Source organism: Bipolaris maydis (genome assembly GCF_028858645.1).
Source record: "Bipolaris maydis strain C4 unplaced genomic scaffold PSV08scaffold_12, whole genome shotgun sequence".
In the NCBI taxonomy this organism is placed as follows: domain Eukaryota; kingdom Fungi; phylum Ascomycota; class Dothideomycetes; order Pleosporales; family Pleosporaceae; genus Bipolaris; species Bipolaris maydis.
Window position 1 is genome coordinate 725,394 of NW_027093868.1, and position 24,548 is coordinate 749,941.

Here is a 24,548-nt window from a genome sequence, read left to right on the forward strand (position 1 = left end):
GGGCGTGGTGTTTTGGAAGGCCGGGCGGTCCGGTGAATGGGTGGATGGATGGATGGATGGATGGATGGATGGGCACATAGACATATGGTGGTCGAGCAAGTGGCCGAGTCGTGTGGTTGTTGCTAGGCCGGGCAGGGGTGGTGGGGCGTGAAGCTACGGGGACGCTAGAGACGCGACGGGACGCGCCATGCCAGGGGAGAGCAGGTGGTGGATGGCTGGAGGTTGTCTTCCGTCATGGCACTCGCGCTCTCGGTTTCACGCTGGTTGCAGATGGCGAGCGCAGGTGGACGGGCTGGAGCGTGGCATCTGTGCCATGGGCCCCTAGGGGTGCAGCAAGCACACATGCACATGCACATAGACAGACGCATGGTACGCAAGTAGATGGATACAATGGCTGTACACGGAGGACGGCACTCGCTAGCATGGCCTGCCCGCCCAACTGGACTGGCCTGGCGACTGGAGCTACTGGCTGGCAAGCGAGATGTGGTAGTCGCATGTAAAGTACTAGTGGAAAATGGTCGTCGTGGTCGTCGTAGTAGTAGTGGCTGCAGCAGGAGGCAGAGCCAACAGGCGGGCGGGCAGCGAGACAACAGGCAGCGCATGGGCGAACACTGGGCGTATCTGATGCTCCAAGCCCACGCCCGTCGCTGTCAGTCTGCGCCTGTCTGCGCCTGTCTACGCCCGTCTGCACCTGTCTCCAGGCCGTCTGTCTCCCCTGCGGCACCGTTGTTGTCCCGTTTCCTAGCTCGATCCTGGGGGGCTGCACCAGGCACCTCGACTGCACTCCTTCACTGCCCTCAAGCGCACCACCACAGCCACGACCACGACTCCGACCACGACCACGACCACTACCCCGACCCCCTCCCTCCCCCAAGCACACGCTCTCACGCCCTCGCAGCCGGTGTGACGCTCAACCGTGCAGGCCCGGGCGACGGCAGGCGTGTGTCCGCCGCGATTGGCTGTGCCCCTCGCCTCTCCCCCAGTCCAATAGACGGCTGGCGCTGGCTGCGCTGGCAACCCCGGCTGCTGCTCTGCCCTGCGCTGCTCTGCCTGACACTGGACCGCCTCTCCCCACGACGACGGCGCTGCCTTGCCTCTGCGCTCCTGCGCCCGCCAGCAATGGGAGATGGACTCTGATCAGGCGCATGGATATGCATACGACCCCGGCCTCTCCGTATCGACCTGGCTGCAATCCACCGAATTGCACCCCCCCGAAGATGCTCTGGCTGCCTCGCCAGACAAGTACTATTCGGCCTACACCTCCACCTCGACCGAGCTCCAAGCTCCTGCCTCACCGCAACACAGCCCAGACATGCCCACCGCGCGCCCCCGACACTCCAATGCCAACGCCGCCGCCAAAAACACAACCGCCTCTGCCACCGCCTCGCCTGCTTCCGCCTCGGCCACTCGCTCCCCCCCAAACCAGTCAACCAAAGTAAAAGCACTTGCCGAGCGTTTTGAGCGCTCCCCCGACGCTACCTCGCCCACGGCCTCGTCCACGCTGCGCTCCAGGTCCCGCGATCCCTCCAGGGCTGTCTCGTACGACGTCCACCGCCGTGCCAATGCCTCGGTCTCGTCTACCGCGTCGGCCGCGCGCCCCAGCAGAGAGGCCTCATATGGCCCCCACAAGTTCAGCAATCTGAAGCCCAGGGAAAGACCCCAACCTGCTCCCGCGACCCCTCGGAACACGCGCCGCACGAATGGCATAAAGGCCAGCATCGACCAGCATGCCTCGTCGTCAAAAACAAAATCAGCCTCACAAAGTCGCCCCTCGACATCTGGTCAACGGCAGCTATTTGGCGAAGTGCTGACTGGTCAGGATGTGTCATCGCCTGGCTTCGGAATTCCAACCGTCGACGGCACGCTGGGAGAGTCTCCACTGCCTGCCACATCCCACCACACTTCCCGTCATGGACGGTCGGCTAGTGGCCCGACTGTAGTATCGTTGCAGGACTCGCAACGCACACAATCTCACGACCAGACAAAGTCGCGGTCTCCCGCGCGGCACACTCCACGCTCACGAATCCCCGTAGCCACACGACGAATGAGCATTGGCTCAGACTCTAATTCCTCGACCCGCTCCGTAAAATACACTCCCACACGCGCAATGAGCCACAGCAACAGGACATCTCCCACAAGAATGGAGAGGGTACTAGCCGCTGCTGTCACTCCAACCTCACGTGGTGCAGACCAATCAACGCTGCCCGCTCTAGCCTACCGCGGATATCGTGAAAGAGGAAAATCGCCTCTAGGTGCGAGACCTGGACCAAGCGTAGCCGCTGTTGTCACCGCCCCGCCTCCACCAACATCGCCTCGGCTGCGGAACTCGCGAGAACGACAGCCTCTCCAGCCTTCGCCTGCCTCCCGCTCCCGAAGCTCCGACCGGCAGGATGAACACGGATACTTTCCAATTGCAAGCAGCTTCCAACTCCAACCGGAGCCGTCAGAGGGGCTCCCCGGCGTTGCTGAACTAGAGCAATCTTTCGAGGCACATGCCCATGCGAAGCGTCCCTCACACGACCAAGACTCATGTCCACCGGATCAACAGCATTTGAGCCTCCAGACCTCTACCTTGACCGTACCCCCACCCAACCAACCGCAGTCGGCAGTGACCGACTTTGAGGAATCGCCTGTGCTGGGACTACCCGGAAGTTTTGTCCTTACACCACCGGCAGCCCACCAGAATTCGGATGAGCAGCTCTTACAACCCAACGTCTTCCATGCCTCTGCTCAGAACAGCGTCTCTCACACACCCGACATTGAACAATCAGAATTAGGCGTCAGGGAATCAATACCAATCATGCTCAGTGATGAGCAGTCCACAAAACCTTGGGAGTCCGACACCGACACCTTCAACGAAGGCCTCAAGGCTCTGTCGTTTGACTTCAAGTCGGATCATGGATACGATGCAAACGAGGCTCTATCCGCATCCTATCCAAAGCGTGACACACTTTATCCGGATGATTCAGCTAGCGTAGCGGCTCACCGAAAACGTGTGTCTCTTACGCCAAACACAGAGACATATAGTGTGGTAAACTCAGTCTTGAATATGTACCATCAGTCACCAGTCATCTCGCCAGAAATGGCGTCCGTGTCACGGGAACGAGTACACCAAGTCTCCCCTGTAATAGCACAACACAAAGACTGGGGGTCCAAAGAGGCTACAGAGACATACCTTGCACGATTGCTAAGTGACGCAAATGGGTCAGCACGCGACACTACCAAGCTTGAGATGAGCAACACAACATCGCCGCCACGTCCATCAAGAACCCCACCACAAATTCCCCAACAGTTGCCAGATGCTGCCCCCAGTGGCACTGCCATCATATATCCCTCATCGTCGCGACGTTACTCAGGCGCATCAACAACCACTACCATTCAGGAAGATGCATCTCACTCTGGCAGTTCTTCCGGAAACCGTTCTCGCAACGCATTGTCACAGAGTTCCTCCAACGATCGTCCATCGGCTCCTACTAATGGCCTTGAACTACCGCAGCTTGCCTGGTCCGATGGGGGCCTTGGATTGGACTTGCAGCATTCCATGCCGCATTCACCCATGAACGCACCACCCCGGCCCAACTATTCACCCCCACCTCCCCCTGTTCAGCCGTCCATTGACGGACAAGTAGCTTCGCAAAACGCCTCATACAATCATTTGTCGCACCACCAACTCTCTCGACCTACGCTTAGCGACGAGCAATTCGAGATGCACCCCGCTCGGTCGCGTACACCAGTCATTCATATTCATGAAAAGAGCCTGGAAGATCGATATGGTACCCCGCAACCCATGGAGACATCTGTTCCAACACCGACCGAAGGCGAAAAGGGGGAAGACGGCCAGCCTGATCCGGTGAAGCAGGCGCTGATCAAGCGGTATCGTACACTGGAAGAGTTGCTTACGACTGAGCATCAATTCTGCATCGATATGATGATCGCACACAACATCTTCGAAGCTACAGCGCAGAACCTAATGAGCGAAAAGGAGAAGAGGCTTTTGTTCAGCAACTGCAAAGAGCTCGAAAAGTTTTCCTTGTCGCTATTCCGGGCGTTCAAGAAAGCTGCGAAACCGATTGTCAACTACGAAATACCGCCTCCAACCGGGCCGTGGAACCGCGATTCTACTGACAGTAAACCGGGTGACGCTCAAGAATCATCCGCGAGTACCCAAAGACCGTCAGAGGACTCTGTGAATCAGTTTGAGAACTGTACGCTGGAGAACGATCGATTGACAACAATCGGCCAGGTATTCCTTGACAACAAAGAAAAGATGGAAAGACTCTACACAACCTACTTCCTGAACCAAGACAATGCAAGTGCGTACATCAAGAAAAACCAAGGAAATGAGATCTTATCTGGATGGGTCACTGCTTGCTTTGAACAAGTAGAGAATATGACCCAAGCATGGGATCTGGATTCTCTTCTTCTGAAGCCTTGTCAGCGTCTGCTCAAGTATCCGCTGATTCTCCAATCGCTGCAAGAGATTACCGACCCAGACCACCCAGATCTACCCAAGATTCGGGAGGCCTACGAGGAACTCAAGGCAATGAGTCAGCGCATCAACGAAGCCAAGGCACGTTCTGATACCTTCCGCGCTGCCGCTTCTGAGGGAAAGAAAGAGAAGAAGAGTGGTTTGGGCAAGACGTTTGTCAAAGCATTTATCCCCAAGGTGGACAAGAGCAAAGCATATGATGAGGCAGACAAAACATTCAAGGATCAAGACTACAAATCAAAGGAGCAAAAGTTTGGCGGTCATTTCTTCCAGCTTCAGATTGTCATTCGCGACTTTGAACAGTACCTCGAAGCCATTACTGAGCACTATTTGCAGCTCAACATTGTCTTCCTGGGCTTCATCACTGTTTGCGAAGTGGCGCCATCGATATATCCTGAGATTGAGAGCACATGGCGAAAGTGGGCAATGGCCCATTTCGAGTTGCAGAACAAGGCTCTCGAAGAGCATGTAAGCTGGCACATATTCTACTTTTGGGGGGTAAAAGCTAATCGTGCATTAGAAAGCTGCTGTCCGCAGCCGCGTGCTGAGGCCAGTTGGAGATCTCTGGGAGATGTGGGTATCGTATCAGAAGACAATAGAGCAGCGCAAGAAGTACCTATTGTACTATGTTAAGCACAAGCAGGCCATTGATCGCGGTGAGAAAGTGGACCCCGACCTGGAAGAGTCGGCGAAGAAGTTCTCTACGATCAATGACACACTCAAGCACGAGCTGCCTTTGCTTTACGAGAGAACAAAGGGTCTCATGCGCACGCTCATGACACTGTTCATGTGCTTGCAAAAGGATTGGTACAAGACTTGTTCAAAGAAGATTCTTCCCCTACTCGAAAGCGAACCTCAACACACGACATCGCTTCGTTACGATCTCGAGTCATATGTCGAGCGCTTCCACTCCGACTATAAGCCGATGCAGGAACTTGCCAACAAGCTTGGCATTGTCAACCGAAATCTGCTCATCGATATCTCGAACATGACCTCGCCCGTTCCCACATTCTCCTCGGATGGTGGCGGCTCGTCCCGTAACTCTTCTTCTCGCCGCACCGAATCAATGAGCAGCGACACGTCCTTGATCGACTCGCGAAATCGCAACAGCGGCGGCTATGCACCACGGTCACATCCCCGTCCCATTGAGAACCCGCCCCGTTCTTCTCCTTCAGGACCTGCCTACCCCTCACTACATCCGCCTAACGGGGCAAGTCGGTCAGGTCCTGGGCCTACGTCGCTGCGCGAGGCACGAGCACTCAGTCCTTCTTCAGACAACAGTGACGCTACCGTTATGCATAGCGAGCGTCGTAATACTGGACCTTCGCGCAGCAACCACAACTACATGGGTCTTGATGGTGCTATCGATGTTGAGCATTCACCCTCGGTTTCTCATGCATTCGACTTTCCACCTCAACTCGGACCTTCCTTCCTCTCACCTCTGCAGACCAGCACACATACCGTATCGGCACCACCTTCACAGCCAACATCTCTCGCTGGATCTACCCGTGCGTCCGGAGTGTTCAATTCTGCGCTGCCAATGTCCGATTCCCCTGCCCGAGGCAGCGTCGAAGACCTACCCACCACCCCTGCCGAGGCCGAAGAGCCCGAAGTGCTCTTCCTGGCTGCAAGTCTGTTTGAATTCAATATTGCCCATGACCGCCGTGAAGGTGGGATACCGTATCTTGTCTATGTCCCCGGCGAGATTTTTGACGTTATCGGCATGAAGGGCGAGCTGTGGCTTGCTCGTAATCAAGACGATGCCACAAAGACTGTGGGATGGATTTGGGAGAAGCATTTCGCTCGCATTCTGCCCGAAGACGCATAGTTTATGGCCTTTTGTCGGGGTGGCTCTTCTTTATGAGGTGGAAAAGGGGTGTTCCTAATCTTGGGTCGTGTGCGGTGGGTTGGGGGCGGTGTTCTGGTGAAAGATTTGGGGCTCGCCGAACAGGCGTCGGCCTCCTTTTCTTGCTTTGCCGCTGTGTCTGTCGTCCCTCCCTTTTCGTTATTCTCTCTCTCTCTCATGTGATTCCCCAATCTTTTTTGCTTGTCGTCTCACCGAATCCAAAACCAAACAGTTCTTTTTTTTAAAAAAAAAAAACCGCTTTCGAAACACGACGAAGGATCTAGGGCTGGCGTACAGGATTTGGGGGGGGGGGGGGGGGGGGGGAGTTGGGGCAACTTCTACCATTCCAAGTCGAATGGAGCATTGCTGGCGTCTCTTTTTTTCTCGTTGTTTGTCCCTCCGCCACCTCACACACTTCCTTGTATGTATTTACGAGAAGATGATTGTTTTTTCTTTCCTCTTTCTTTTATCATTCTCCCCTTAACCCCCCTTTTTTTATCCGAGAGAAAAAGATGTCGACCCTGCACATGGCCTGTTTTTTTTTCTCACGTTTTTGACATGCGAAGGGTCCGCCTTTTTTTCTTTCTCTTTTAATATTTCCTTTTTTTCGGCTTATTGGGGCAAATATCGTGGAGGCTCGTGTTTGCTTCTTTACTTCTTTTTTTTTGCGCGCCAATAGCTCGTCGCACAAGTGTACAAATATCAATCAAAAGACTCATGATGCATTTTGGCTCTGAATGAAAAAAAAAAGGATTGTTTTATCATCTGTTGACCTGTGCTTTTGTTTTAAAAAAACTCTCTGTCTTTTGTGGGATGGGTTTTGTAGGAGAGACGTGATTGGTATAGTAGCATGATCTCAGTTCAAGTCTAGCATAATATGTAGAAAAGGCTCTACTCTTCCATTTCCGATCCACTCTCGCTGTCACCACCATCTTCACTCCCAGAAACGTCTTCGTCGTCTTCGTCATCCTCGTCTTCATCACCCTCCAAACCGTATGCATCTTGGAAGTCCGTAAGCTGCTTGAGCTGAATCTTGAATCCCGCATCTTCAAAATCCTTCTTCAAACCCTGATGTAGTAGAAGAAGAAGAAAAAAAAGTTAGCACACATGTTCTTTTTTTCTGTGGACGAAACAAGAGAAGGAAGGGAAAAGAGGAAAAAGGGAAAAAAAAAAAGAGAGAGAAAAAAAAAGTTTACTCACATCAGTCATAATGCCACCACACGTCACGACCAAATCCGTCTTCTGGGGCTCGAACACGTTGGCCACGACTTCTTGCAGAATCTTCTGCACATCCGCCTCTGTCACCTTGCGCACCTCGCGCAGCGCCCACTCCTGCCAGTCCTTGCCGACGCCCCTCGTCACAAGATCGATAAACGAGCTACGCGCCGCATCGACAATGGTCGCTCGCTCATCGACAAAGTCTCGAACGATGCTGGAGATGGCGCCTTCGAGCTCGAGCTTGTTCAGCTTCTGGGTGCCGTCGCCGTACTCCTTGACTACAGTCTTTGCCTTGTTGTACGCGGCGAATACGTTTGGCGACTTTGAGATGCGGAATTTGAGCAGGCCTGTCTCTGGGTCGCGGAAGAAGTTGCTGCCGTAGGCGAGACCCGTGCCGCGGATCGACTGCCACATGGGGCCTTCGACTGCGTCCAGGTATGCGAGGGCGACCATCAGGGGAGGGAGTTGGGGGTTCGTGTAGCCCTTGGGGCCCTTGGATGTCAAGACGGCAAAGGACGAGTCGATGGGCATGGGGATGATGTAGTGTGTGCCGCCTGGGTTGCGTCCGACGTCTGAAAGGAGGGCATTTCTGTCGTCGATTGGGTTGATAGTAGGCTCTGGTCCTGGCTGGAATGCGTCGGTGAGGTGCCTGAATGTTGAGACTGGATTTGGTAGCGTCTCGACGTTTGCGGTTACCAAAATGCGCATGTTGGAAAACGTCAGCAGGTGCTTGCGTAGAGCTTCAAGTTTATCGAGAACCTGCTGTGGTTCGGTCTTTAGGAGCTTCAGAATACGCTTGAGATACAATCCCTTGACGAGTGTGCCGGTTGCGCGGACAGCTGATGCGGCGTCGTAGTGAACCATGCGGTCTACTGCAAAGCTCATGGCATTGCCGTCACGCTTCTCTTCAGGAACATCAGCCAGCATCTTCTTCACGGCAGAGATGATGCGCTCAGTGTCGAAGATGGAATCCACCAACATGGACCTCAGCCACAGTACAACTGTCTCGAATTTGTCGGCTTCCGCGACGAAAGGAATGTATATCATCTCTGAGCTTCCAATGTCTGTACCACGATCCATCGAGTACTCGATGGTGTCCTGCTCCAGCTTGGTGATGACTTCTTCGAATTCTATGCGCTTGCCGTCCTTCATAATGGGGGTGGCGAAGAAGTTGGTAAGGTAGACTCCAAGCAGAGGCTTTAGTTCAGTCGGTAGGCTAGCAGTACCCAGTGCCAATCCAAAGTGTACAAAAGACGTCGGTATGTGCTCAAAGTGGATGAACAGAGGAAGGCCATTCTCGTCCTTATCCACGATCTTCTGAATTGAATTGTCTGAGACACCAAGCTTCTTTGCCAATCCCGACCGTGCTGTGGTGGTTTGGAAGAAGTGAATGGACTCAGTACTTGGAACCTGTACGCCTGCAATTATCTCCTCTGGAATCGGCCTGTCGTTTTCTTCCTGAGCCTCCTTGAGCTTCTGTGTCAATTTCTTCAGTCCCTCTTCACCTAGCTTTTCCTGCTGTGCTTTGACGCGAGCAATCTCATCGGCTTTGATCTTGTCGGACAGAGCTTTTGAGGGCTTGCCAAGGATGGAGACATGGTGAGCATTCACCATCCACTTATTCAGATAGGCCCGCCACTCCTCTTCTGTCCACATGTCGAGGATATCAAAAACGTCGAGAGTAGCCATTGCGTCTTCGAGATGAGTGCCTTCTCGGTCGCCGAAAACGTGGTCCTTGATAATCGGATCTTTGTATTCATCCAGACCAATCTCCGACATATACCGTGTCTGCCTTTTGAAGCGGTGAAGGCAGTCTTTCAGATAGTTCATATCAAGTGGCTTAGAGGCATGTTCTTTGAGGACCTCAAAGAAGCGCTTCTCGACGTCGGCGAGCTTACCAGTCTCCACTGATGAGATAGTCCACCATATGATCATATCATAGTGGCCCTTGCACCAGAAGTAAACCATGCTAGCTAAATGCTCCTTCTCGACAAGCGTGTTGACAAGGACAGATACGGATGAGCCAGCAAGGTAGTTCAGAAGGGTGTTGATGGCTGTTTCTCCCAGATCATCAGTAGTCTCTGGGCCCAAGAACGCAATCTGAATCTCTCCTGTAGACTCGTCTTCTTCAGGGAATTCTACCGTGTCGATAATGGTCTTGCTGAGTGGAGGAGTACGTGGCGATTCCACCCATGGGCGCTTGAATGGGGCATCGTAGGCCGGCACATGGTCGATGATATCGTCTTCGAAACTATCTAGAACTTGCAAAAGATTTGGGTGGTCAACTTCTCCTATGATGATGACGCGCAAGTTCTTGGGTTGGTACATGTCTTGATGGAATTGGCGAATCCGTTCTGCGGTTGAGACCCTAAGGTTCTCCATCAAGCCACCAGTCTCCATTCGGAAACCGTCCCCTTCAGGGTACAGGAGGCGACGCATTTGAAGGTCCATCAGGTCACCCTGCAAGTTTTGTCGCCCTTGCATCTCAGAGTAGACAACACTTCGATTTTTTTTAGTAACTTTGTGCTTGATTTGTCAAGGAAACTTACCCCGCATCCTCTCCCTTTCCATCAATGTGGTGAACCTCAGTGTAACAGCCAGCATCGGTCAGTGTAGGAACAATGAGATGGTCAAGGTAAATTGGCAACAGTTGCGCAAAACCTTCCCAGCCCGCAGTGGAGAGAGTGTACACTGTCTCTGAGACATCCGTCCACGCATTGGTATCCGAGTATGAACGGGTAGCAATTTTGTCCAGCACGCCTTTGAAGGGATACTTGCGTGAGCCCATAAAGCAAAGATGTTCCAGGGTATGTGCTGTCTCTGATTAGGATATGTGTGGAGATATCGATTTAACATACTCACGTGCGCCGGAATCATCATGGATCTCTGTGGCTACCGCAAAGTTTCCGTAAACCTTTGGACCTTTCCGATCGACCACGACTACGCGCAGCCCCGTGCGCTGAGATTCATACTGAGTGAATGTTGCATCAGCATAGTTTGCCTTGAATTGCTGTATCTTCTTGAAATGCGTCTCCTGTGCTACAGACCCCATGGTGGCGAAGTTGAAAAACTGGAGGGTCAATTCAGTAAAGTGGTCGGAGTAGGATTACTCGGTGGATAGATCACTAGCACAAACCGCTTTGCCCAAGTTGGCACTACTATTGTTGTGTTAGTCGATCGTGTGAACAGCTAATGCAATGTCCTGGTCTATATGGGCCACTAGCACTCAGATATGGTTGTAGAGGATGATCAGAAATAGAGTGTTTAGTGTGCACAAAGAGTGTGTTCAAGATGTTGTAGAGCTCCGGGTTCGTGTCCATGGACTACTTTGTTGCCGAGCCGCGCACGACACTGTGAAGGGAACTTACGGGTAGATGAGATGGAATAGAGGCAAAAGGATGCTACACCAGCAGAGCCAGCGTGAAATAGTGCAGAACAGCGTGGCAGCGAGGCTCTAATGTACCAGGATTGTTGTCAGCGGTCAAAGAGGTAGCCTGTCAGAAAAAGACTAAGAAGGCAGGGTATGGAGTCAGTTGCCTGCTGCGACAATGTTTAGACGCACGTGTTGGCGGCTTATACGTACAAAGAATAGGCCACACAGTCTTACTAGCGGTGGCGGGGTACGTGTGGCGGGGCAGCGACACCAGGGTTGACGTCGGCCGCATGTCCGTGCAGCTGCAAGTGTTCCATAGCATGACACGCCTCACGTCTCTTTCAACACCGGGCATGACAATCGCCTGCTAGCCGCAAATGCCTCCGCAAGTGTCAGACGAGCAGCTAGGCGATGCGCTCCTTCAATCGGCACAGTATGGAGCGTTCCCCCAGGACGAACATGTGGCATCTGCTACAGTGCCATCCACTGCGCTTCCAAAACTGCTAGAAGTAGTCACCAAAGCCCGCGAAGACACCAAAGTATGCGACGGCATGTTACTTCTTCTGTAATTCCCACATTGACTCTTTACCCCAGAACCAAGTCCGTCAGCTCTCACGAGAGGCCGCGCCTGACATCGACGGTTGGATTACCCAGGCACGCAAACTCCAGCACGATATCAAACGCTCCCAGGATACGGCCAAGGAAATTGTACAGCTAGCAGAAGCAGGCAAAGAGAACACGGAACATGTGCAGGATGCCGCAAGCAAGGTCAGCCTGTTGCACACCGAGATTGCGTACAACGAGAGCCTGGTACAGACGGTGGAACAACTGCGAGACATATCTACTTTGCTAGACTCCGCTCAGAATGCGGCGGTGAATGGTCATGTGCTCCATGCCATCAGCACTCTGGAAGATGCAGACGATGCCTTCAAGAGACTCGGTCCATTCATGACGACAAGAGTAGTCGGTGTCCTCAGAAACAAGCAAGAGCAGCTGAAGAAAGCCCTCGTAGAGACTGTTATAGACTCTTGGAACGGACTGATATCAGTTGACAGCGCCATGCATAAGATTTCGCTGCACCAGTCGATTGAACAAGAAGCCAAAGTTGATATCAATACAACCGTCGAAGCCCTCATAAAGCTTGGCCTCCTTGACAATCTAATCGTCCGCTTCAGTCGCGACCTCGATAAAAACATAATTTCACCCCGCCTTGCCATGGGCACCGACCGCGTCGTATCTGCATTCGAGGTTCACGGGGACGATATACAACGCGCAGGCCCAGTAAACGATGGAAGCATCAAGGCCACAATAGGAGACGTCCAATTCATTGCAGAGTATCTAAGTACACGATTACCACCCTCTATCGTTATCCCGCTGTCACACAAAATCGTTCCAATCATCGTGTCACGTCTAATATCACATCATCTTTTGCCTGCCATACCACTTTCAACAGAGGGCATCCCGCAATTTCAAGAGTCGCTATCTTATGTCTTGGGGCTTGTGGAATTCCTGGATGAGCTGGGGTGGTCGGGTCAGAGTCGTCTGACAGAGTGGGTTGACAAGTCCCCCGAGCTCTGGCTAGCCAGGCAAAAGGAAGCCGCTATTGCCCAAGTCCAAGCCATGATTCCGAAAAAGGTGCTTGAGAAAAAGACCGTGGAAAGGGTTGAGACACAGATCGTATCAAAGGGAGATGCCTTACACGCTGGTGATGACCAAGAAGATGACTGGGCTGCAGATTGGGATGGTGAGGGCGAGGATGAAACGACTAAGGAGCAAACAGTGTCGGTAGAAGAAGAGGATATGAGTGCTTGGGGTGATGAAGTTGATATACCAGACGAGGAGCCCAAGGAAGAAGTTTCTAAGGAGAAGCCCTCCGATGTTGAAGATGCCGAAGATTGGGGTGCGGATTGGGACGACGAAACCGACGCTAAGCCAACTACCACACCGAATCCCACAGCCAAAGCACCAGAATCACCGAATTCGAAAAAGAAATCAGCACAGCAAAAGGGGCCCACAGATCAAAAGGTCACACTGCGAGAGACATATACCGTGACAGCAATTCCTGACGCGATCATGGATATCATTTTGCAGGTTCTCAGAGATGTAGACGCTCTCAATTCGGCCGATCTTGTCAAATCAGCCATTTCACCTGCAAGTGGAGGCTTGTACGCAATACCAAGTCTACTGCTTGCAATGTACCGAGCCACCGCCTCTATGCATTACTCCAAAGACATTGCGAGTAACATGCTCATCTACAATGACTGTCAGCGCCTATCAGATCGGCTGCGGCTCTTCTTACAGGAACAAGCGGAAAAGGACACATCATCTACCTTACCACAACATCTGCAGCCCTCAAAACGCTTGAAGCTATTGCTGGAGGCCGACATCAAGACCATTGACGGATTTGGCAAACGTGCGTACGGACGCGAGATGGAATCGCAACGACAAATAGTAAGGGACCACTTGGAGGATGCCCAAGGCTTTCAGGATTGCACAAACGTCCCTTTCGCCACAGTATGCGACGATGCTATTGCCACGACCATCGATAGGATAGGAGACGTGAAGCGCCAATGGCAAAACGTTCTCTCCAAGAGCGCTTTACTCCAGTCTCTTGGCTCATTAGTATCAGCGGCCCTTACAAAGTTTGTGAATGATGTGGAGGATAAAGCAGATATTGCTGAAGACGAGTCTCGAAAACTACATGGGTACTGTGTCTCACTCTCTACACTCGCACAGCACTTCCAGACAGAGGACGATAATGGAGAAATCAGAGACATGGCTGGCGTCTATACACCTAACTGGTTCAAGTTCCAGTATCTCAGCGAGATTCTAGACAGCAGCCTCGCAGATATCAAGTACTTCTGGACAGACGGAGAACTGAAACTGGAAATGGAGGCCGAGGAGGTGATAGGCTTGATTGAGGCATTGTTCGCACCAAGTGATCATCGGAGGAGAGCAATTGCTGAGATCAGGAGGACCAGCGTGCGATGAAGAGAAGTCAGTCACAGCAAAGCATCAAATATTCAATCACCATCACATTAATACCGAAATTGCTTCCCATTTAATCAAACTATCGCTAGGTATTCTGAGAGTCTATTCATAATACGCAAATCATTTTAATGAACATGTTCACTGAGCACCATCTCAGATTGCCGGAGGTTCGCGAACGCCGACTGGCTGGTATTTTTGCGCTAACCTCCTTCGGAAAAAGTTCGAGATCCCAAAATTTCCAAAGCTTCCAGAATCCGTCGTCACTTGCACACCACTTTTCGACAAAGAAACCATCACATAACGACGCCATGGACACCGAAACGGCAGAGACCAAGGTGCAGATTCGCCTCACCACGCGCGATTCTAGCCTACAAATTTCAGAGGAGCCTAGTACTTTGCTTGTACAAACATGTAAGTACCGTCGTGGGACATGATAAGCTGCGTTCGCTTTTGCAGCAGCATGTCGCAAATTTGTGTAATTGAAGTATAGCCGCAGCCTGATGCGCCAGTCTCAACTATCCATTATCATATACTGTGCTAACAGCATGCGCCTGTAGCCTTAACGCGCCACAAGCTTTCGACTCTTGTAAACGAGCTCCTACATCGCGGGGATGAAAACCGCATTCCGTTCGACATACTTATCAATGGCGAATTCCTCCGCACAACCATCGACCAGTTTCTCACCAAGAACGGTATTAATGCCGAAGCGACGCTCGATGTAGAATACACTAGGGCATTGGTTCCACCACTGAACGTGACGAGTTTCGAACATGACGATTGGGTCTCTGCAGTTGATGTTCTGTCGGGGGTACAGAGTGGACAAGAGAGGATACTGAGCGCAAGTTACGACGGGCTTCTGAGAGTATGGAACACATCAGGCGATGTTTTGGCGACTTCCGAGGCGCCCAATAATGGAGGTCGGATTACCAGCTTGAAGACGGCAAAATGGTTGTCTGAGAAGAAGATGGTGGCCGCTGGCTTGGACAACACTGTTCGTGTGTACAAATACGACGACGATGCGCGGACTATCACGACTGCCTTGGAACTCTTCAACCACCGCTGGGGCGTAGAAGACGTTGCAGTCCACGCGCCTTCAAACCGCATCCTGTCCGCATCTTCAGACACTACTGTTTCGCTTTTCTCAAGCAACGCAAAGGAAAACCCAGTCGCACCATCGAATCTGCTCCCGAACTCAACAGCCGCTTCCAACAAGCGACAAAAACTCTCCAAACCAGATCGTACGGCTCCTGCTCGCGGCGCATTGGCAACGTTTACAGGCCACAGTTCGCCTGTGTCCAGTGTAATCTTCAAGCCAGACGATGCCACAGTCGCATACTCTGCTTCACACGACCACACGCTCAAGACATGGGATCTACCTACCGCTACATGTGTCGACACGCGAACAACAGGCCACTCGCTCCTCTCCTTGTGCGCCATTCCTTCCCGAAATCTCCTGGCAACCGGTACCTCGGCACGCCACATTACTCTTGTCGACCCCCGCGCATCGGCTACCCAGATCAGCGCCATGACCCTACGAGGCCACAAGAATGCCGTTGTATCCCTCGACACGGATCCGTCGTCCGAACACAACCTTGTGTCTGCGTCTCACGACGGTACGGTCCAGATATGGGATCTTAGGAACGTTAGTGCTGGTGCCCAGATGGGCGACGGCTTGACGGGCGAAAGTGTATATACAATTTACAGGCAATCGCGAGATGGAGAAAATGTCAAGAGCCATGGTGAGGGCGCAAAGGTATTCACCGTGTGCTGGGATCGCCAGGTGGGTATTGTATCTGGTGGTGAGGACAAGCGGGTACAGATTAACCGTGCGATTGGGTCTTGAGAAAGGGGGCCTGAGTGTGACTCTCTCTCTCTTTCTCTCTCTGTGCAATTGCCAAAAAAAGAAGAAGAAAAAGATGTAGTGACAGCAACGGGTGTTTTGGGCGCATGTTTTAGATACCAGGGTTTGGCTAAAAGGGAAGAAAAAGGGTAGCTTTGAAGCTGGATCGAATGGTCGCGAGTATCTTTTGGTCTTTCTTGTAATGCGACGCCTTCGCCTACTATGTGTTTTATGCTTTAAATGAAAGGGTATCAAGTCGCCAATGTTCGGTTCCCTCGAACCACTTCTTCCCCCCCCCCCAACTCCACATATGCTCTGAGGTCGCACGTCTATATCTTTTCCCTTGCCCTGGCGCATGGAAAAAGTACTTGGTGACCCAAGTTTCCAGCGCCTCCCCTTCCTTCTCGCAACACCGTATTTGCCTCTCTACCCTATCCCTTTGTTGGATTCGGCAGAATCTACTTTTTCTTCCCCCCCCCCCCCCCCCCCTTTTTTTTTCTTTCATGTTGTTTCTTCTTTGTCTCGTCTCTTTCTCACACCAAATGTCCCGGCAACAAGAAATTCGCAACACCTTCTTTGACCGCATACTCATGCTGGCACGCTCCACATACCAGCTTCCCTTCTTTTATACACGTCTCGAGGAGTATCCTGTGCAGATCCTTTGCCGTCTGGCTGGGCTCTTCCTCCTCCTCTTGTGCTTCGCCGGTTGGTGTCGCCTCAGCGGTATCTAGTGCGGATGCGGAAGACGACGAGGGCTCGACGAGGTCGGCGGGTGTGGGCGCTGTGGGTGGGAGTTCAGGGAGACCGAGCTATAAATGTTGGAGAAATATGTCAGCTTGTATTCGCTCTACTGTTTCGTTCTTTTTTCTTCTTCTTCTTCTTCTTCTTCTTCTTCTTCTTCTTCTTCTTCTTCTTCTTCTTCTTCTTCTCTCTTTTGCCTTCTGGTATGTATGTATATAGAGAGGCGCAAGATGTGACAATCCATCTTAAGAAACACTACCATCTTACCTCACTACATATCACCCTCAATTCATTCCACAAAATGCGGGGTAGAATGTTCTTCAGAAACGCCAGGTTTACATCTGCTTCGACGATTTCGAGCTCGGCGTCGCGCGGGTGCAGGGGGAAAGATGCGGGGTTCGTTTTGCAGGCTTTGATGGCGCAGGTGAGGAAGTTGAGGGTTAGGAGCTTCATCTTTTTTGCGTGCGCGTATACTTTGGATTATTAGAGTGAGGAGAGCCGGAGGTTGCGACGAGTAACTTGGGAGAGTGTTTCTTGGTAAAACGTGCGATATAGTATGGGTGATGCTTGCTGGTTGTAAGGAGTTTTTGTTGAATGCGCGCAGTTTGCGGGCGGGGACTGCGACAGAATAATTTTTGGCGCGTCGGGGAGCGGGCGGGCTGTCGTTGGTGGGGTAGGAGACGCTAGTACGAAGCCTAGGTTTATGCATATTGTTTTCAATTTCAACCTTGCTTCCATTCTTTCTCTCACATTTTTGCTGAGCATCACAACCTTTTTGGTACTATTTTCTGAGTATATAGTTGGCAATGTCACGGTATTTGCCTAGAAAAAAAACAACCTTCAGCTTGTGCAAGATACTGGCAAAATCAATTTGGAAAACTTCATTATAGATTAATTGAGACACGGGCAATATAGAGTATGTCTTTGGTTACTACTACGAGGATATGTTAATACAAGACGGCATGAGTCATACCTCTCGTCTATCAACCATCCAAGACCTATCGCTTCACAGCGTCTTCCAACACTAGATCCGCTGCCCTCGAACCCAGTAGGAATGTGGAGACTGCTGGAAAAGCGCCCGGGCATCTTGGGAAAGCACTTGCATCGACAACACGCAGGCCTTCCACACCTTTGACTCTCAACCGGGAGTCTAGCACAGCCATTGGGTCAGAGTCTGGGCCCACCTTGTTGGTGCTCGTTGGGTGGTGGCCGAATACTTGGTCCTCTATCCACTGCTTGTCAATCTCAATGTCACGGCAGTATCCACTCTCAAGTATATCAGATGGGGGACAAGGAGGAGAGATCGGGGTGACAGGACCAACGGGTCCCACGGTTGACATGTAAGCCTTTCGTACGAATGCCAGTGTATCCAGAATGGCGCCCATGTCTGTCTCTGCGCCAGTAGCGAAATAGTTCAGATTGACCTCTGGAGGCTCCGTGGGATCGGCAGACTGGATCTGAATGTATCCTGCGGTGTTCTGTGGATGCATCTTGACTGTAGACCAAGAAAAGGTTGTCGGAGGAATGAGCGTCTGATTCTGGTTTGTATCAGGTACGAAACCACGGAGGATGCTGCCAGGGAAGCCAAACATGAACATGTCACGCTCACCCTCGACAGCGTGCGCCGTCTTGAGCAGGAAGGCGTTGGAGTTGACACCACCGCGCGTATATGGTCCCTCGCCCTTGTACCAAAGGTCAACGCATGGATCGCCAGGGGCGCCAAATGTGCAATTGGCTTCACTGGGGTCAGGAGGGGCCGTAAGGGTGATTTGCGCCTCGCCATACATTGGTATTTCGTAGTTATCCTGGAGGTTGCGGCCTACACCGGGCAGATCAGAGACCACTGAAATGCCGTACTTTTCAAGTAGGGCTTTGGGACCGATACCAGAGAGTTGAAGGATTTGAGGCGAGTTGAATGCACCACCTGAGACAATGACTTCTTTGCGAGCGAAAGCTGTCTTGAGAACACCTTCTGCAGTGTTGGCAGTCCGTCGTGGATCCGCTTTGTATACGGATTTGCCTTCGAGGTACTCGACACCCACTGCTTGTGGCTTTGTGCCATTGCCACCACAAGTATCGAACAGCACCTTGGTGACCAAGGATTCAAGCTGCACATGAAGTGGATGCTTTTGCGTGCCGTTCGCATTTGTCGCATTTCGCATCTCCAGAATGATATCACGCGGACTGAAGCGCTTCCATTTCGGTGTGACATGGAAAGGCAAAGCCCACAGTCCCTCAGTTTGATCGCGGGCTGGGTCGAGATAATTCCCATCGCTGGTGATGTAGTCCAGTACCTTTTCTGGCTCTCTGCCAATGAGCTTCAGAGCCGCTTCGTATATTTTGAGACGAAGCGGAGCCATTTGCTGAGCTGCACGGTCGGCTATGTTTGTCTGAAGCCAGCCCGTAAATCCGTGACCTGGGGTGCCAGGTTCCAGGTAGTTGTTATGCTCGATCTTCTCAAAGTACTTGCGCATCAGCCTGCCACTAACACAGTTAGTACACACATACAAGCATTGAAATTGCAAGGGAAACTAACCCCCATAGGTCTTCTTCGGTTCCTTGGTCAAAGATATCCCAGTCACTCTCACTTGGTAAGAACGTTGCTGCCGCGTTTACAATGGCACTTCCACCAAGTGTTGCACCGCGGGGATAGAAGATACCGAGTCTCTCAGCACCGACATGACCCTCAACGGTTGGGTCTCGTCCAACCCAGTCTTTTTGATATTAGCATCTTTCACGCAAGCATCTCTCGAAGGAAGCAAAATCACTCACATTCTCCATTTGCCAGTCTCCAAACCAGCAAATTGTACCGCTTCAACCTCTCCTCATCATCGCCATGTTTGACAAAGAAATGCCACGTAGCATCCGTATTGCTGAAGGTATTCAGCGCAAGAATCTGAGTCCGAATATCAAGCGAAGCATCCGAACCCGCTTCAATCAAGAGCACAGAGTGCCCTGCGCGCGCAAGATTCGTAGCAATCGTCCCGCCTCCCGGCCCAGACCCAGTTACAATATAGTCATAGGTATTCGACGAGTCTGCTGCTTCTGTCTGCGGAGACGCACACGCTGGACTAGAAGAAGGATACGCGAGAACGAGCGGAGGCAAGAGCAAGTAAGGCGCTGCACGAAACCTCATGATTGCGACAGAAATGAATAGCAAGAAGCTTTCAAAAAAAAAGACGTAGGAAAGCTTTCAAGGGAGAAAAGGCTTGCTGGGCTCGACTAACTTGCAACCCTTTGTTGGCCCGACTTCATATATGGGATATAAATCAACCAACCTCCCCTCCCCCCTTCCTCTCGCCACCAACATGTTTTCCCCCAATGATATACGAGAAAAAACCAACAAGCCCTGTGCTCATCCCAAGGAAAGAAAAACAGCCGAGTTAACGGCTTGCATACATGTACTTACGTTTTTATCCGGGAGGGTGAGCCGACCTCTCCACATCTTTTCTTGCACAAATCGTACCTAGTTTCTTGGCATCGTTACACAAACCCTCTCACACAAGGGCGCGTTATTGGCTGGATTAACTGTAGAGGAGGAGCGGGGGGAGCGGCAAAGAAATCAACATCTGCAGGTACTACTGTACGTGCATTTCCCAATTTTACTAGTCAGGTTTCTCCGCAAATGTTGGGCAAAAAAAGCGGCTGACGTGCCGGGATGTTTGGATGCGCCGAGGAATTGATAGTAGTAGAGGACATGGGGGAGATCGAACGAGTTGAGATTGGGCAGCCAATCAGCCGGGGGGGTTGGGTGGTAGAAATAGGCAGGTATCTTGTTTCGGTTTGATTGAGAACGTGGGATCCGAGAGGGTACGTAGGTCGATGGGGTCGGGAGTTGGAACCTGGGGCTTATTAGGTAAATGGTATGGCTGCAAAAGGAGAAAGAACCAGGTGGTTAGTATTGTTTTGTCAGGAGGTAGATCGGTAATCATTAGGTGCATACATGCAGAAGCTTGTTCAGCTCTTGGTATTGATGGGGAGGATTTAGTCAACCGAGGCGACTACGAAAATTACGCATCGTGGAAATGAGCCTTCATGCAGACAAGAGGTCGTAGAGAGTTGCTCAGGAGCATGGTTCAGAGTGAGACTGGTTGATATACCGGACTATTGATCAAATGCTTTTGGGTCATGTGTTTTTCTTAACTCGTCACATCGTCTGTGCTTCCTCAGATGTGTTGTGCAAGCAGACACACTCGTCGACCACACTATGGTCAAATAAATCGTCATTTCTCATAAGCAACTACGCCTATTGAAAGCTTTTCAGCAGCTCCTGTAGCTGTGCGTAGGTATCGTCTGGGTTCTTGACCTTGTGTCCAATGGTTCGCTTATCGCTGTAGATTTCCCAGTCGTTTCCGCCCTCGTATGCCTTGTCACCGAAGAAATGAATCTTGTCGTAGACAATTCCTGAGATGTCCTTCTCCGCCTCAATGTGTCGCAGGCAGTAGGTCTTGTCCCAGCCAGTAGGGAAAACGTCAAACGAGATTTGGCCACCGATAGAGTAGGTAAGGCCATAGTCAGGGAAAGCTTCCTTGAGCTTTGCGACCATGGTCTCCCTAATCTTGTGCTCGAGATCGTATTTTTGGTACTCGTTTCGCTCTTCGGTCGAGGCGTTACGGCCGATGGGAGAAACGTTGATCATGCCATTGCGGAATTCGATAAAGGTACCACGCTTGATGGGAATATCGAGGTCGGCGATGTAGTGAAGGATCCTGTGGTTTGGGGTCAGCAATGCTTTGTAAGCCCACGGGCTTCGACATACCACTTGGTCAGCGCCTTATACTTGTCTTCACCAATCCAGGCGATGAAGCTCTGACTGGCCAGAGTCTCGCCCATTCGGATGGCGGTAAGTCCGTTCTCAGCAAAGCAATAGTCGAACAGAGATGTGACATCGACTGCACCTCCAAGTTGCTCCTGCTGCTTGGCCAGGTTGGAGCCGCCAACGAAGCCAATGGCAACTTTGTGGCGGAGTTCCGAGAGCAATTGAAGCATCTCAGGGCTCACCAGCTGCAGCCATGTTAGCTGTTGGTAGGGGAGATGTCATTGGAGAGTGAGCGCACTTGACGGGGCTTTGTGAGCGTGTCATCGACATCGAAGAGTAGGACTGTGTTCTTGACCGGGCGCTGGTCAAGCGGAGGGTATACAGCAGCTGCAGTTGCCATGATTGCTATGTATAGGCAGTCTTCTGTACAGCAATTTGGGTCAAGACCAGGTCTTTTGATCAAAGTAACCAACAAGAGGCGAAAAAGTCGGTATAAGGCTAGAGAGTGCAGCGAGGGTCGCGGTACAATTTGGAGGGGTTTCGTGCAGGGATGGGTGATCCTCACCGCAGTTTCGCGGCTGGCATGCGGGGGTGTGCGGGACTGGTACTCAACTGACATTGGCCAGGCGCCTGGACCCTGAGCTTACGACTGCGGTACCTGAATCGAGGCCCAAGTTACGATGCTCCGAAACGTGTCAATTGTGCCTTTGCGCTTACTGTGCAGCATGTTACTTGGGCGTACAGCTGGCAATTCGCCAGCACACCATGCCGAGAAAGAAGTGATGATCAACAGCTATTTTGGCATTCGTCGCAACATCTAGACAGACTATATGTGTGTGTGTACATGTACAGTAAAACAGAAACGCGGCCCACCTAACCCAACGCCCCGACTTTCTCCGCCAACCCCTTCCACCGTCCTTTCCTCATACCTGAAGGCATCTCCAGTATCAATTTCTTAAGCAGATCCTGTTCGTATTCAAGTTTCTCCAGTGTTATTGCCTGCAGGATGTAGTTGCTGACGGTGCTGTGTGAGAGTGGTGGGTTCCGCACCAATGGCGCAATCTCATCCACTGACATTTTCTGGTGATGCCATAGATGGTAGGCACGGAGGTGGGAAACTATTGCGTGAATACGAGGGGGAGCGGGCGATCCGGGCAGCGGAATAGTAGATTGGGCAAAATTCTGCGCCCACGCAGTCGCCAAGCCATATGATGAGCCAGTCTGCTCAGGAGTGACAACCTCCTCGTCCTCTCTCAAATTGCCAGCATCATCAAGCGTCATGTGGCCAAGCGCTTCTTCGAGTTCTGCATCCGCATATTCATCATCCGTGTCAGCTGAAACTTCGCTATGCTGAGACGCTTCAGTGTCCTCCTGAGATAGTTGTGGTAATACCGGATATCCCACATCAGCTCCTTTCAATGACGAGATATCGACCCGTCCTACACGCCTGGACGAGGAAGAAGTCTCGTTCTCAGACTCCAGATTACTATCTTCATCTAGCTCTGTGTTCTCTACCTGCCTGGCTCCAAGTTTTTTATCCTTTTTGAGTGAGCGAACAGTTGGAGTTGTTGTATGTGTAGGATCTTCGAGTTCATGGCTATCCATGAGTTCTTCTGGCGCCGTTTCATAGCCTTGGGTGTTTTCATCACTATCTTGTTCCTCTTCCACAGGATCGATTGATAGGTTCGAGTCGCTGTCAGTAGCTTCTTCGACCTTGACGGTTGCTCCAGCTTTCTTACGTGGCTTTTTGACACGGGGGGCAGGCTTGTTGTCGTAGTCGCAAAGCATTACCGGCGGTGGTGTTGGTGTCAACCGAGCCCGTTTCCGCTCCAATATGTGGTAAAGCCTGAATCCGGCATACGCGTCCGCAGCTGCGTAATGTATTTGTTGCAGATTTAGCGGGAGGCTCCAGTCACTTTCTCGGACACTGGACGTAGTGTCTTCGTCGTCTTCTAGTTGCTCGCCTTTGTACAAGGGCAACTGCAGGTGTTGAAGCACTTGGGTAGCAAGACTGACCAATCTATTTGAGACTTTGCTAGGATCGACCTTATACCATTCAACGAGGTTGTGTAAGCGACTTAGCTCAAAGACACCCTGAGGCCGAACTCCAAGGTACTTTTCGACACGTTTGAAGTCACCCTTGATAGCCACCCCTACTTTGATGACATCTGGTGACTCCAAGACGGCTTTCAGACTAGGTGGCATGAGCTGTTCGACCTTGTACCCAGAAAACAGCGAAATATGAAATAGCGCGATCCTATCCTCGCATGCAAGCTGGATCAATGAGGCGTTTTGTTTGATCGCATGCGGATTTCCATAAGGTTTCCACTCGATATCGAAGCCTACAACCTTCTCTTTCAAAAAGTACTGAGCAACTCTCTCAGCAACATCAAAAGATTTACAATAATGAATTGAAAGCGACTCGCCGTCCGGGCTTTGGTACAGCTTCGCGCTCCAGTAACTTGCACGTGTTTTGGGAGAAACGAGCATTGCGGCGCGTAGCGTTTCTTCTGGGATCTGGTAGGCAAGATCCTCATTGGCATCTGACTCCTCTTCTTCGCTGACATCGGGCTCCGATTCTTCTTGCGAAGAAACTTCGTACGTGTCTGTGGAATCTGGCTCTTCTGTAGACTCAACACAATATGACGACTGGCTTCCCGCTGGACAGGCGCCATCTTCTGCACTAGACTGCGTATCTTGCCCCAAGTCACTGCCACTGTGTGTCGAATCGTCTTTGGTACTGGGCGACTCTGGTGATCTGGTTGAGGTTTGGGGTAGTGGTTTCGTGCTTGGAGGAATGGGAGTGGACTGCCGTGTCTCTGCTTGTGATGTGGTCGCAAAGCGTAAACCGTATGACGGGTCCCACAATCCCACTCGCTGGAAACAGGTCAATGGTTTGTATGCGTCTACTGAGGGGGAGGTCTCACAGATGGCGCAGCGAACGCTTGTAGCGGACGAGGCTTATTTTCGGCTGTGGTCGCTCCATTGTTCGCAGTAGGTTGTTTAGGAGGAGGAGAAGAAGGATGCGTGGTCGGGCCAGAGTTGTGGTGCATATCTCGAATGCGCGTGCTGCTTGCGGTGAAGGGTCGTCCCCGCTTCCATTGGCAAGTGGTAGGAGAGGAAGGCGCGGGCGCTGGGCGTGGTGGGGTGGCGTGCATGGCTCCTGCCATGTGCAATAGTCTTGGGAGTCGCGAACCGCTATCTCTTTTTCTCTTTTAGTACAGTGCTACATGGCAACTGAGGTCTTGTTCGCACCTCTGTATGTGATGGCGGTCTACTGCTCGTGGAATG

The 24,548-nt window shown here is 51.7% G+C and overlaps 6 protein-coding genes across 6 annotated transcripts; 2 read left to right on the forward strand and 4 right to left on the reverse strand.

Annotated features, from left to right (window-relative positions):
• Positions 1 to 1,126: 1,126 nt before the first annotated feature.
• PSV08DRAFT_228619 (uncharacterized protein) lies at positions 1,127 to 6,317 on the forward strand (the record flags this gene model as incomplete). Its single annotated transcript, XM_014224425.1, has 2 exons — positions 1,127 to 4,957; positions 5,010 to 6,317. 2 exons carry the CDS (start codon positions 1,127 to 1,129, stop codon positions 6,315 to 6,317), a joined length of 5,139 nt encoding a protein of 1,712 aa, XP_014079900.1.
• An 866-nt stretch (positions 6,318 to 7,183) lies between these two features.
• On the reverse strand, positions 7,184 to 11,090 carry PSV08DRAFT_11074 (Metalloenzyme, LuxS/M16 peptidase-like protein). The gene is made up of 5 exons (XM_014224424.2): positions 10,922 to 11,090; positions 10,416 to 10,711; positions 10,103 to 10,367; positions 7,536 to 10,053; positions 7,184 to 7,403 (listed from the first exon to the last, which is right to left on the reverse strand). The coding sequence occupies exons 2-5, from the start codon at positions 10,603 to 10,605 to the stop codon at positions 7,227 to 7,229; spliced, it is 3,150 nt and encodes a 1,049-aa protein (XP_014079899.1). The 5' UTR covers positions 10,606 to 10,711; positions 10,922 to 11,090; the 3' UTR covers positions 7,184 to 7,226.
• A 182-nt stretch (positions 11,091 to 11,272) lies between these two features.
• On the forward strand, positions 11,273 to 16,088 carry PSV08DRAFT_228623 (uncharacterized protein). Its single transcript, XM_066092221.1, has 4 exons — positions 11,273 to 11,465; positions 11,521 to 13,908; positions 14,169 to 14,328; positions 14,475 to 16,088. The coding sequence occupies exons 1-4, from the start codon at positions 11,304 to 11,306 to the stop codon at positions 15,758 to 15,760; spliced, it is 3,996 nt and encodes a 1,331-aa protein (XP_065948592.1). The 5' UTR covers positions 11,273 to 11,303; the 3' UTR covers positions 15,761 to 16,088.
• A 202-nt stretch (positions 16,089 to 16,290) lies between these two features.
• On the reverse strand, positions 16,291 to 17,074 carry PSV08DRAFT_364760 (uncharacterized protein; the record flags this gene model as incomplete). Its single annotated transcript, XM_014224422.1, has 2 exons — positions 16,766 to 17,074; positions 16,291 to 16,566 (listed from the first exon to the last, which is right to left on the reverse strand). The coding sequence occupies exons 1-2, from the start codon at positions 16,949 to 16,951 to the stop codon at positions 16,291 to 16,293; spliced, it is 462 nt and encodes a 153-aa protein (XP_014079897.1). The 5' UTR covers positions 16,952 to 17,074.
• Positions 17,075 to 17,496: 422 nt separating this feature from the next.
• PSV08DRAFT_411633 (uncharacterized protein) lies at positions 17,497 to 19,634 on the reverse strand (the record flags this gene model as incomplete). Its single annotated transcript, XM_014224421.1, has 3 exons — positions 17,497 to 18,982; positions 19,035 to 19,212; positions 19,271 to 19,634. 3 exons carry the CDS (start codon positions 19,632 to 19,634, stop codon positions 17,497 to 17,499), a joined length of 2,028 nt encoding a protein of 675 aa, XP_014079896.1.
• Positions 19,635 to 20,744: 1,110 nt separating this feature from the next.
• On the reverse strand, positions 20,745 to 24,427 carry PSV08DRAFT_250221 (phosphomannomutase 2; the record flags this gene model as incomplete). The annotated part of the gene is made up of 6 exons (XM_014224420.2): positions 20,745 to 21,207; positions 21,258 to 21,502; positions 21,556 to 21,662; positions 22,000 to 22,083; positions 22,187 to 24,134; positions 24,185 to 24,427. The coding sequence occupies 6 exons, from the start codon at positions 24,425 to 24,427 to the stop codon at positions 20,745 to 20,747; spliced, it is 3,090 nt and encodes a 1,029-aa protein (XP_014079895.2).
• Positions 24,428 to 24,548: the final 121 nt, after the last annotated feature.